Source organism: Danio rerio, chromosome 9, assembly GCF_049306965.1.
Source record: "Danio rerio strain Tuebingen ecotype United States chromosome 9, GRCz12tu, whole genome shotgun sequence".
NCBI classification, from domain to species: domain Eukaryota; kingdom Metazoa; phylum Chordata; class Actinopteri; order Cypriniformes; family Danionidae; genus Danio; species Danio rerio.
Genome location: NC_133184.1, coordinates 749,541 through 764,311, shown reverse-complemented (window position 1 = coordinate 764,311; position 14,771 = coordinate 749,541). Strand labels below are relative to the sequence as shown.

General features: G+C 36.5%; 1 protein-coding gene across 1 annotated transcript; it reads left to right on the top strand.

Moving 5' to 3' along the window:
- Window positions 1-1,661: 1,661 nt before the first annotated feature.
- Window positions 1,662-5,896, top strand: en1a (engrailed homeobox 1a). The gene is made up of 2 exons (NM_131045.2): window positions 1,662-2,485; window positions 4,730-5,896. Exons 1-2 carry the CDS (start codon window positions 2,110-2,112, stop codon window positions 5,047-5,049), a joined length of 696 nt encoding a protein of 231 aa, NP_571120.2. The 5' UTR covers window positions 1,662-2,109; the 3' UTR covers window positions 5,050-5,896.
- Window positions 5,897-14,771: the final 8,875 nt, after the last annotated feature.

Here is a 14,771-nt window from a genome sequence, read left to right as displayed (position 1 = left end):
AAAAATATTACAATTATATTATCAAATAGGATATATTAAGATAAAAAATACTCTGTTAAAATATTGACTATATTAAAATAATTAAACTGACATCAAACACTGAGCGCATGTCTAATCACGTGACTAAACTCGGGCGTTACATGTTGTTTAATAACAAAACATAATACATTTATCATATTTTCAGAAACACTGAGCGGTGGATTATTCACAGGCGTTCAGTCATTTATACAGAGTCTCTAATTTATTCACGCAGTTTGATTGAACGCTTTTCGCGTGTGCTGTGGCAGGTTTTGTTCATGATGAACGCGCTGAATGCACGATAATTAAAACCTATTAATTATGCTTTATATGGACTCTTAAAGCGAAAGAGATAGCGGACTATTCAGACATAACTGCTTAAGCGACGCCTCTTTAAAATTAATGAGCCTGCAGTAATTAAAAATTAATTAAGTGAAAGCGGATAAGGATTTCACACACCCGATATTGCGATTTTCTGTTGTGCTGAATGAGATCTAAATTAAATGAAAGGCCTTATTTTATACAGTGACGTAGTACTTATTGTTCTAGCCTATTCGTTATATTACTATATTATTGTTTACTATTCACACCAAACATAAATTAGGCTAAAATCTAAAGTGCTGGGTTATTTCAGACCAGTTTGCTGGGTTAATTCTTTTTATTATTAATTGAGTAAAAGAGTATACACTTCAATATTCTTTTAGAAGGCCTTCATATAAACTGATGTAAACACTTTAAAAATGCTTTAGTGAGTGTGTATGGGTTGCAGCTGGAAGGGTATCCGCTGCGTAAAACATATGCTGGATAAGTTGGCGGTTCATTCCGCTGTGGCGACCCCTGATTAATAAAGGGACTAAGCCGAAAAGATAATGAATGAATGTTTTCTCTGTTTCAAAACAATATACAGTAGCGAAAGAAGATCGCTCTTCCGTCAGATTGAGTGTTTTCTTGCACAGCTGGATGTTGGACTAATGGAAAATATTTGTTAGCATTGGCCGAAACTGATTAGCTGAAGTCACACCGAAGCGCAGCCAACAACTATGTATTGTAGAAACTAAAGGACAGCTTACTGTTGCAGTTCAGAACATTTTATTCCCTTATAAAGATGCCTTTAAATGAGTGGCTTTTTTAAATGAGTGTTGTATCACTTTATTACTTGAAATATTTTATATGCAATTGTTTTATGTGTAATGTTATTGGTTTTGGTTAATATTATTTTCATTACTTGATATATGACTTAATAGTATTAGTTACCACTGATTCTTTTAAGTTTAATATCTTATATAATAGTTTGTGTATTTATGTATTGTGGCTGTTTGCTTCTATAGATTGGTTGGATTTATGTGACTTATTTCACTTATTAAATTTATTTATTCTGTCTTGTGTTTTTGTGTTTCTGTGTTTGTGTGTTATGGCAGTCATTACGTAAGCAATTTCCTGCGGGATCAATAAAGTTTTCTAAGTCTAAGTCTTTAGTACTTCCAATAGCTTTTATTAACCAACGTCATGCTGCTGTTACAGAAAATGCTCAGAATGCTCATTTTTTTGTTTGTTTGTCTGTCTGTTTGTTTTCCCCAAAAGCGTCGCTTTAGACACCTGCAGGCCTGTGTTCGGTGTGATTTTATTAACTCTCGGCTCTAGACAGGGCTGGACTGATCTCTGTGCAGGTTGATGTATAGCCTGTCAGTGCGCACTGCGGGCGCGGAACGGAATTGGACGCGGACACACGTGGCACGGAGCTCCTTTGTCATGGATAGGCTCCCAACTCATCCGAGTGATCTGATGTGTTTCCGGCTGGAGGCCACTAAGAGTGGTTGTGCACGAGTAGACTTCCAGAAAGAAAGGGGGAAAAAAAAGAGAAAAGAAAGAGGTGTCAAGCTTTACGCATGAGAGCTCTGTATCGCGCTCTCTCCAAAGACGCGCGCGTAGTTATATTAACAGAATCTCCACAGCATGCCAACAAGTTGACTTACCAAAATAATGAGCTCGCGAGTAATTAGCGCGTTGTCATGGAAACCTAGATAACATTCTCACGTCTTAATAGTTATATTTGGAACAGAACAACGGGATAAATCCAGGAGGGGAGCTGTTATGGAGGATCAGCGGCGGGGTCAGGGTGAGGAGGAGGATGACAGCGGATCTCTGCCCTCTCCACCTTTGCTCCCTGCGCACAGAAACACTGATTTCTTCATCGATAACATCCTCAGACCGGACTTCGGTTGTAAAAGAGAGCGAGAGAGAGTAACGCGGGATTCGGGTGTCCGACCGACTGCTGTCCTGGACTCCCGGAGCGACGGTGTTTCTTCTTCGGCCTCGTCCACCGTTTCATCTCCGGTTTCCAGCAGTCAGTCTAATAAGGTGGAGCAGGGATCCAGTAAATCCTCCTCGCCCAGTAAAGACAGCCAGAAGCAGATTTTGTGGCCCGCTTGGGTTTATTGCACGAGATACTCTGATCGGCCTTCATCTGGTAAGGCAGCTGCTAACAAACACTCCGAATATTGTAACCTACTTGTTTATTTCTGCGCAGGACACGCGTTCATTTGATCGTTAAAGGGAGGATAGTTCATTTTCTGCTAGCTGATTATGTTTGTTTACACTGTAAAAAAAATCTGTTAATGAACAGTTTGTGATTCAGAAGAGTTTTCATTTTATTTACGGATGCGAGTTGCATTATGGGATTGTTGATCTCTGCTCTGTAGAATTCTGATGTTGAAAATGCAACCCTACAGTTTAACATTGACAGCTTTTATTGACATTATAGTAGTCTGAAATAATATAAGAATGATATCTAGAGAAATAAGTCTGTAAAATAACAGTAAATGTGCTGCAGTTTATTACCAGGTTTATGTAGTATAATAAACAACACCAACACAGACAATATAGCACTGCACACTTTTACACATGTGCAGAGAAGTCACATTTGAGGGCTTTACTAGATTTAAAGTTGTTGGAAGAAAGATTAAGGTTCCATAATGCAATTCAAAAGCATAAATAAACTGTGGAAATAACAACAAGAATCAAAGAATACGGAAAAATAATTTTTTTTGGATGTTTTTTATAGTGTGGCAACAAATAACATCACTTCTGCTTTTGCACATATTTGTTGTCTGTTTTAAATCGATCAGTTAATTTTAAGTTTTGTTTAAATTAGTTTAAATTCAGTTTAGATTAAATTTCAGTCTTTCGATGCAATTTTACATTAATCTGGAGAAACTATTTCAGTGTTTGTTGAGGGGAATATCTCATTTAGGAAATAATTTAGCAATTTGCTGAAACAAAACAAAAAACACACAATTATAGTGTTTGTTTTACATTTCTTTAGACTTCGGTACATTTCTATCGATGGAAATTTACATTAATTTTGAAAAATGATCTCAGCCATGAACCGAGGAGAACACAAGCACCCAAACATTATTATAACGCATTACTTCTCTTACTAAAATCTTACCGATTTCCCCCCCTAAAAATACAATTGAAATAAAACAATAATAGTGTGTTTCTTTTCGTATATTTAATTTTCTAATACATGCATGATTTAGACCTAATGTGCAGGGAATATATTTTTAACGTTATTTTATATTACGCATTTTTTATGTAGCCTATGCATTTCTCTGGTGATTTTGATTAAAACATTTTCAATTGACTACAGCTTTGGAAACCTTAATAATAACGAGAACAATAATAATAATAATAATAATAATAATAATGATAATGATAATGATAATAATAATAATAATAATAATGATAATAATAATAGTAGTAGTAGTAGTAGTAGGCTAACAATAATAATAGTAATCCAGAAAACAGTAGCCTAATACACGTTAATTAAAGGCTAGTTCATATTGAACGACATGTAAACTTTGATTAAAATTTACAAAACTAAATTAAAGAATTGCTAAATAAATTTAGGAACATAATAATGTTTTACATACGTCTGACTTGTGTTCAATTCTTGCTTAAAGTTTTGCATTTGATAAAACCGCATTTCTAGCTGAGTTTGATCGACTGTTTATTGATTTTTTTTTAAATAGGCCAACAGATTTTTTTTGTTTCCTTAATTAGGCCTATAAGTTTCAATGATAATGGAAATTTATTTTCATGGCTGAAAAGGCGAAATAAGCCTACAGTTAATAAAGGTTCTAATCAGACAATCCAATAAAAGAACCGTTATAAAAACCACCTCCCTAAAAAACGTATGATCAGTCCTTAAATCTAAAATATATTATTTTAATAATCTAAACAAATTTTTAACGATTTAGCCTATATAAAAAAATAATTTTAATAAAGATTTTTGCCTTTTGCCGCAAGTTCAAGAGCGACCGTCAAAGCGGATATAATAATTTATTATTAGCACCATTTTATGTGCTTCTTAAAAACTATTCAGTTATAAACAAAATTATTTAAACAACAAGTAGCTTAACAGTTATGCCTCTTTTTTTAATTAGCAATACTATAGCAACATAACAACTAATAGTTGAATGAATATCAATGCTACTAATGTATTCTAAAGCAACCATTAGTATTGAATATATTGCTGAAATCAATCGTTAATTTGTTAACTGATTGATGTTCAAAGAATTTGTTTATTTATCATAACACTGACGAGAAAGATCAATACACTAGCACCCCTTTGTATATTCTAAAATGGTTTGGACACTTCATGAAATGGTTTGATATTCATGGATTCGTTTCATTGTTGTCTCCACACAAGGCCCAAGGACCCGGAAATTGAAAAAGAAGAATAACAATACCGAAAGCGACGATAAGCGACCCAGAACGGCGTTCACAGCCGAGCAGCTCCAGAGACTGAAGGCAGAGTTTCAGACTAGCCGCTACATCACGGAGCAGAGGCGGCAGGCTTTAGCGCGGGAACTCGGCCTCAACGAGTCGCAGATCAAAATATGGTTCCAGAATAAGCGCGCCAAAATCAAGAAGTCCAGCGGCTTCAAAAACGCGCTCGCAATGCAGCTAATGGCGCAGGGATTGTACAACCATTCCACCACCACCATCCAAGAAGAGGAGGACAACTAGCAGAGACAAATCCTGGAGTGAAATTAATCACAAGACTTTAAAACAGATATTATAGCCTATGTTTACTGAGCGGGAGATGTATTGTAGTGTAAACAAAATCTGTACATTAGCAGCTTTCTGCATTTTGTGATTCATTTTGTATTCTTCCCTTGTATTAATGCTTTTGAATTGCATTATGGCAGCTTGATCTTTCTTCCAACAACTTTTAATCTTGAAAAGCTCGCAAAGTGACTTTTATTAACAGTTTTAATATTTTATATTGTCTAAGTTGGTGTTGTAGCCTATATTACGATACAAAAACGTTGTAATAAACTGCAGCACATATTCTGTTATTTTACAGACTTGTTTCTCTTTATATTATTCCTTACACATTCTATTATTTCAAACTAGTAAAATGTAAATAAGGTGACTTTTAAAGTCGACAGAGAGAGCAGATATCAACATCACCTAATGCAATTCACCAGCGCAAATAAACGGAAAACTCTTGTAAATCACAAAATGAGCTGTTAATTAAAATATTATTTTAAAGTGTATACAAAACTGAAATTAAACTGACAGCCTCTTTATTTTAAAGATGCGAATAAAGTTTAATATGGTTTGTTATTCAGTTATAATTTACTTCAACTATGATGTTTTATATAAGCTGTTAACTGCAGTATATGCCAAAGACGCTATTCGATTGAATTTATAAAATTAGCAGCTATAATGTTTTAAACTGTATATCCATAATATTTTCCCTTTGCTGGTGGTATACTTGGGATAATGGGAAATAAAGATGTGATTTCAGATAGTATTCTTCATAATATATTTAATACTCTATTCAAATAAACTCATTTTGTACATGAAATACGAGGCGTGTTGTCTTATTATGTTGTCTTCTGTATAGGTAGATTATTATTTATTTTATCCTGGGGCAGGAATAAGTGAACCAACCAAAATGTTAAAAAATAATACGATAATAATAAATGTTTCCCCAATATATTCACTCATGTTTCGTAGAATAAAGCCACTTTAACATAATTTTTTGCTTTTTACGCGACAAACTGCGGCCTTATTTTGTCTTTGTAATGAAGATAAAACAAAATATAACATCTCCGTGTGATAATTTCCCATTTAAAACTTTAATGCGACTCATAATACCTGTAAAAATGCTTGGTTCGAAACAAGCGATTTGTTTTTAATTATCTTATTTACACATTTAATTATAATTAATATAAAACAGTTAAGTTGTCCCCCGAAAACTCAATATGTGTGTTGTTTTGGCTCATTGTAAATAAGCGGTTTAAACAAACATCAAACGTCACTTTTAAATGTAGATTAATTCGCATAAACGACTTTCAGATCAATCAATAATCAGAATGATTTAAACTGCATGTACACCGTGTTGTTGTAGAAATGCTAAAGCATGGAAAATACCTTATTATCTGCAAGACTTTTTTAATTTTAATAGCAATAATAATTAACAATACTGTGTTATTTGTTTGGGAGAATGCGGCTTTTTTAAAACCACATCATATTTAGCATTCCACTGAGAGTTTGAGAACAGTAGTCTAGTGAATGTCGGCTGTTGTGAGCATGCCATAGCTTTTTGTAAGCGATTAATCAAACCAAAGAAGACAGATAATCGTGGACACATTATCCCGATGGCAGGCACTGTTTGTTTTCTGAAGCTCTCTGCCCCGGGCAACATTTAACAGATCTGCATTGGACATCCAGCATGATTGTGTGGCTGCATATATCCGTGGTTTTCTCACACCTTCACTATCATCTCGGTATGGCGTGTGTGTGTGTGTGTGTGTGTGTGTGTGTGTGTGTGTGTGTGTGTGTGTGTGTGTGTGTGTGTGTGTGTGTGTGTGTGTGTGTGTGTGTGTGTGTGTGTGTGTGCGCGCGCGCGCTTGTGAATGTGTCCGGGCAGGCTCGGCTGACTGACTGCTGGAATTAGCGACTGTCAAGTTCAAAAGCGAGTTACACTTGATTGAGATCTTGGCCTGTTTTTGTCAACTTCTTAAAACCACATAAATAGAGCCTTCAAATTGTGATTGAAAAAGTATAATAGCGGGTTCCCGTAGCTATCAGCGGAAATTTCCACACGGTAAAAACACATCTGTTAATGCACAAGTGGTTATTTGCCGTGGTGAATTGCATTAGGGGATGTTGATCTCTGCTCTGTCCACTTTTTATGTTGGAATAACAACTCTACAGTTTAACAAAGTGACTTTTATTGACGTTTTAGTAGTTAAAAATAACATATACGAAATAAAGTATAAAAATAAGTGTGTAAATTAACAAAATGTATTGCCAGTTTATTACAATGTCTCTGTAGTGTAATATACAACACTAACCTATTTGAATAGCACTGCTAACTATTAAAAATACTAATTAAAGTCACTTTTTTCAAACTTTTCAAGGGTAAAACTTCAAGGTGTCAACTTAAAAGCAGAAATAATCCGGTGAAGAATAAAAACACAATACGGAAAACTGCTAATTTACGGATATTTTAGTGCCTGGCATGTTTACTCTCTCATTCATTATCCTGATTTTTCAGAGGATGCCACAGCGGAACGAACCGCCGATAACTTTGGCATGTGTTTTATGCGGCGGGTGCCATTCCAGTGCATGCCTGAAATAGCCTCATTTATTTGAGGAAACCACCAAACTTTTCGGTTTGGCTATCCAAAACCTGCATCTCAGATATACTGACGGATACGGATATACTGATAAATAAAATCAGTGTCAAATAAGGAGTTATTGAGGGGAAAGAAGTTTGTATTCAAACACAAAAACCGTATTTTAAAATCACACCAGGTTGTTTCAACCAAGTTTTGGGCCAAATATGAAGAAACCTGAGGTTGGATAGTTCTTTTCCCAATTGCATTACAATTGCACTTTTAAACCGGCTCGTTTGTTCATATTTAAGCGAGCTTTGAGTTCCAACACGCCAACATTTTTAGAGTGTAAATGGACGAAAGTATAGCACATAGAAATTTCTATTAGTAAAACAGAATGAACACGTGGAAACAATTGAAGTTACTGGGGGAAAAGGCTTTCACAATATCTGAATCAAACGACCAATAAAAGTTTGTATATATTTTTTTAAAAATAAACAGTTTCTGGAAAAATATGTATGAACTTGTTATAAGTATATATATATATATATATATATATATATATATATATATATATATATATATATATATATATATATATATAGCCTAATACTTACATTTGGATTCTCAGCAGTCATTGGTTTTCATGTTTTACATGCTTTATGTGACTGATATATGTAAAATGTTGAAATAAATTAGGTTTTTATAGACATTATGTTGAATCATAACATTTTGAAGCTATCAAAGGTTAGACAGACTTTATAATATGAAAAAAGCTGTATATCCACTCAGACAACTTGTAATAACTTTAGGGATAAGTAAACACATTTGCCGCGTGTTATAATAAAAGGTGTTTAAAAAACTACCGAACAATTAAAATGCATATGGTGAATTAGAAAAAACAAACAGCAGTGTCCATAAGGTAGCTGCTACGTTTGCATGTTTAACTTTCCGGGAGGGAAAGTGCACGCAGATTTAGGTTATTTTAATACCAATAATTGCTTTAAGACTTTTAGCATTAAAATTGCTGTTCTTCTTGTTCATGGAAATATATATGCCTATAGCCTGCACAATGACTCACAGCTTCTTCATTTTTACCGTTCAACTTGTAAAGAACATTTCACACCCTTTCACACACACACACACACACACACACACACACACACTGAGAGGGAGGGAGAGAGAGAGATTCGACAAACACGCACAAGAACAACCGAAACAGCGACATATATTTTCTGTTTCATTTCTACATGTTTCATTTACATTGGCAAAAGTGACATTTTGTCCATAAATCGTGTAAGCAAGCAGCTGATCGTAAGATTTGCATGCAAAACGCAGTTCATTTGAACACACACGCACACTTGCATATTTAGTTTAATCAAACCAGTGTAATTTCTTTGTCATTAGTTCGTTAGTTGAAATATTTCTTTTCACTACATACTTGAAAATGTTGGGTTATTTCAACCAAATTTCGAGTGAATTTTGGACAAAACCAACTGCTGGGTTAATTTTTAATATATAAGACGAAATGTCGCATTTGGGTTCGTCCATATTTCACCCGAATTGGGTTAAAATAACCCAGCATTTTTAGTGTAATCCAAGAAACAGCATATTTTAATAATAATAATAATAATAATAATAATTCTGCCCATATAAATTGTTTGCAACCACTTAGGTTACTTTTAAAAGTTTGTAAATCCAATGAATATTTTTTTCAGTGTGAACCGTATAGAGCCGACATTCCCGCAGATCAGTGTGTGCAGCCCAGGTGATGTTCAGGGATCCACATGTCCATCTGTGTCTGCAGGAGCTTGGGTTTCCACGGGCAGTATTTTGGGAATGGGGTTCCTCTCGGACCGTAGATAACCCATTTCAACGCTGTCAAAACCCGCTGTGTGGTCCTGCAGTCAAAGCCCTCAACAATCCAGCATGTGCTCGCTGTGTATAGGCTGGATGTGCAGTTTCATACTGATGAATGTGTATACAGCCTATACATTGTTTAATGCGCAGCGAGGCAGTTTTATAATCTGTTTTGACCCTACTAAATAAAAATAAATACGGTAACACTTTAATTTTAGAAATTCATGCTGTTAACAAACAATTAACTCAGACTATTAGCTCATAAAACGACATGCTATTAATACTGCTGATTATTAGTCAAGGTAGTAGTCGAGTTGTGTATGTGTAAATATATATATTGTTGCATTATGTTATGTGTGTGTATATATACATACATACACACACACACACACACACACACACACACATATATATATATATATATATATATATATATATATATATATATACACACACACACACACACACACACACACACACACACACACACACACACACACACACACACACACACACACACACACAAAACATGTTAAATAAATATATTCACATATAAATTCATATACGATTTGTATTAGGCCTAAAAAATAGTCATGCATATATTAATACACAAACACACAAACATTAATATTCACATATACAAAAACTAAAATAAAAATTTCTAAATTATATTATAATTTATCAGTTTAAAACTGCACTGTCAAACCCCAAAAAATAGAGTAAACCGATTGCATCAAACCATGCAAGTTTAAAAACTAATCTATAAGTACTGTGAACTTACTCTATTTAAGCTGAAGCAATAAGGTTTTTAATCAACTCATACATTCAACACTGAGTTCACAACTCTTCAGATGAGTAGAATAAACTTTCAATTTTGAGTGAACTACACTCAATTCATCTGATAAAGTTGACTGTGTGCCAGATCATTCATTATATACACTGAATACTAATACATGTTACAACAGTACAGTTAAAAAGTATTTACTAGAAAACAATAGGTTGTGTTCTTCATGTGTGAAGGCTTTGAGCACATTTCTGTACATTCCTGAAGGGATTTCAGTTACAGTGATGCACAAATAAACTACTGTAAAATGACAACAATATTTAACAAAAGTTAAAATAACTCAACGAGGAACCAGTCAAAGTACTGTAAATGAGGGAATAATGTGATTATAGCTGGAAACACACTTAGAGACTGATCACAGGAGGAGTTGGAAAAAAAGAGGAAGCGTGACTGAGAAACGGTGTCATTTGTTCATCACTGAAGGGTTTCATTACTGATGGACTAACAATCTGCACCAGGATAATTATATAGGCAAACCATATCATTTATTGAACATATCTACACATCTAAAGAGCCACAGACAGGTCGGAGATACACCGGCGATCAGATATAATGCCTTCGACCTTCAGGCAGATGCTTGTAAAGGGCCAATATCAGATACGAGGACTTCAAGTAGATGGAAAAAAAATGCATTCAGTTTCTTTTTATCCAAAAAACCCCATCATATGAGTCATTTTGCAAAATAAAAATAATTAAATTGCTTATAATACTGACCTTGTGGTTTTTAAAACTTAAAACTTCATTCATTCATTTTCTTTTCGGTTTAGTATTAACCAGGGGTCACCACAGCGGAATGAACCGCCAACTATTCCAGCATATGTTTTACACAGCGGATGCCATTCCAGCTGCAACTCAACACTGGGAAACACCCGTACATTCTCATACAAACACATACACTATGGACAATTTAGCTTACCCAATTCCCCTATAGCGCATGTGTTCGGACTGTGGGGGAAACCGGAGCACCCGTGTTGGCGTGGGTTTCCTCCTGGTGCTCTGGTTTCCCCCACAGTCCGAACACATGCGCTATAGGGGAATTGCGTAAGCTAAACTGTCCATAGTGTATGTGTGTGAATGAGTGTGTATGGGTGATTTCCAGTGATGGGTTGCAGCTGGGAGGGCATGCGCTATACGTAAAACCTATTCTGGAATAGTTGTCGGTTCATTCTGTTGTGGCGACTTCTGATGAATAAAGGGACTCAGCCGAAAAGTAAATGACTGAATGAATATTTTAATCACAAAATTGTCCATGAATTTTTGGGAACTACCACCTCAAAATCAGGCGTTTTTATCACACACACACAAAATAAAAAAATCACAAACAAAATAAATCATGAAAAACTAGGAGGTGTGTAAAAAATACAGCATTTAAACCTCATAATTAAACAGAAAATTGTGCGAATAGCTGCAAAAAGATCCCCTTTTTGTGGAAAAAAAAAGAACCACCCCTTTCACCAGTCTGGCTACAGGCCTCAATGATCTCCTTAACACACGTCTGCACAGAATACAGTAAAATTCCTCCTCTGACATCCACCGCTGACGCAGAGCAGAGCCGCTGTAAATTGCAGTGTGTGCAGGATGTCAGCAGGGCTACCTGTTATTATTATTTCTCCACGCGGGCAGACCGAGAGCGGACGCATGGCCTCACATCTCACACACAGCCAAGTGCAGACAAGACTGCGCTCCAGATAAGAGTCGTAAATCTCAGCCTAGGACAGTTCAGATGCTATCAGCCAGTCAGTGGTCAACTACCCAACAGAGCAGCATGACAGCAATCATCCATAATGCCAACATACACACTCATTATAGCGTTCACGGAGAGACAAGCTATAAATACAGGAAAACAGAGATACAATCAGGCTAATAATTGAGTCAGTGATGCTGAACAGAGTACACCAGCCCTAAGCTATCAGACGCACATTTTTTAAAATGGTGATCAGCATGTTGACGTTAACTATCTAGTGTTGTCTTATAATTCCGTGTACACTATTACGTCCTTCGGGTCAAAAGGACCCGCCTTCACTAAACCTCTAAAATAAAGATGAAAGATTTAACTTCAATCCTCAAATCTTTCATTTATTCATTTTCTTGTCGGCTTAGTCCCTTTATTAATCCGGGGTTGCCACAGCGGAATGAACCGCCAACTTTCCCAGCATGTCTTTACGCAGCAGATGCCCTTCCAGCTGCAACCCATCTCTGGGAAACATCCACACACACACACACACTCATACACTACAGACAATTTAGCCTACCCAATTCACCTGTACCGCATGTGTTTGGACTGTGGGGGAAACCGGAGCACACCCACGCGAAGGCAGGGAGAACATGCAAACTCCACACAGACACGCCAACTGAGCCGAGGTTCGAACCAGTGACCTTCTTGCTGTGAGGCGACAGCACTACCTACTGCGCCAGCTGCCTCGTTCAATCCTCAAATCTGTTCAGTATAAAGAAACAAGCTGATCTTCATCACACACTTGCTGATAGTTTGGGGGTTTTTGGGAGACTTTTCCTCATCAGTGTGCAGCAGTGTTCACTCAGTGGACAACACTCCACTCTCACTACAGTAAAGGGGGTGTTTTATTATAAGTATTTAGCATAACAGTATTAGTTAATGCAGGAGATTCTTATTGAGTGTGTGTGTACGTGTTTTTGTGACATATCAGGACACAGATCTGTATAATGGCATGGGTATGACACAGGTTTTACAAAAAGGAGGTGAAATATGAGGATATTAGTGACGTCCTCATTTCTCAAAAAGCTTATAAATCCCACAGTATGAGTTTAATCAGAGAGTAAAGCTGAACACTGACTCCTGTGATGGTTGGGTTTAGGAGTAGGGTGGGATGAGGGCAATATAATATACGGTTTGGACAGTATAAAATGAATGGAAACCTATGTAATGTCCCCACTTTTCACAAAAACAAACCTGTGTGTGTGTGTGTCCGCGCACAGCAGATGGTCTCACTAATGTTGGCTTTTGACCCTGTGGTTGTAATGAGGGCTGAGAGTCTGCTGTTTCCATCATGGAGTCTCTGGGCACACAGATTCGGGCTGAGAGGTTAATCAATTCATTTCATAATTATGTGATTAGTAACGCATGCAGAGAAACATCCGATCATTTCCTCACTGCGTAAATCATTTAACACCAATTAATCATTTCAGTCTGAGGATGATGGATTATGATTTGATCAATACACAACCAACGAGACATTTCGACTCATACCAATGAACTTGCCATCACAGGGGCGGACTGGCCATCTGGCAATTCTGGCAAATGCCAAAAGGGCCGGACCTTTAATTTTAAAATGTGGTCCGGTGTGCTATTTTTAAATTTATATATGTATTGTTTATACATGCAGGCAGCTTTCATCTCTTGCAAGAAGTGAATATGATGATGATAATAGTAATGATAATAATAAATGTTAAGCATTGGCCCATTCGACAGTGGCCGGCTGGTTTCGAGAGGGGCCGACCCAATCAGAGGTTACGTGGACGTAATCAAAATCTGGCAATAATGTCAAACAAACAGTAAGTGCAGTAAGTGCAGCACAAGCTAATTGTCAGAGATGGACTGTAAAAAAGGAAAGGTGGTGCCAAAAAGCTCAGAGAAAGCAAAAGATTGCTCTAAAATCAGACGCTGCCAATTGCATAAAATTAACTGAAATAGTCTCGAAAGGGGGCAGCACAGTGGGTAGCACTGTCGCCTCACAGCAAGAAGGTCAATGGTTCGAGCCTTGGCTGGGTCAGTTGGTGTTTTGGTGTGGAGTTTGCTCCCGGTTTCACTCACAAGTCCAAACACGAGCTATAGGTGAATTGGGTTACACATATGGGTAACACACATGCTGAAAAAGTTAGTGGTTCATTCTGCTGTGGCGATCTCAGATTAATAAAGGGACTAAGCCAAAAAGAAAATGAATGAATGAAATGATTGATGTATAAATTTGTTATAAATGGGTTGTTTTTGTAGTAAATGTGCGCGTCCGTGGATAGGGCTGTGTCGGTGTGGTAATATGGGCTGGTGTGGCTACAGTGCCAGGGCTGATTTTTAGTCCCAGTCCGCCCCTGTGCCATCATATATGCAGTTGAAGTCAGAATGATTCGCCCTGCTGTGAATCTGTTTACATTTTTCTAATATTTCCCAAATGATGTTGAACAGATTCAGGAGTTGTTCACAGTGTTTCCTCTAATATTTGTTCTTCTGGAGATAGTCTTATTTGTTTTATTTCAGCTAGAATAAAAGCAGTTTTGTAACTGTTTTTAAGCTCAATATTATTGGCCCCTTCAGCAATATTAGTGTTGGATTGTCTCCAGAACAAACCACTGTTATACAATGACTTGCCTAATTACCCTAACTTTATCCTGATTACCCTAGTAAAGCCTTTACATGTCACTGAAGCATATGAATCTCC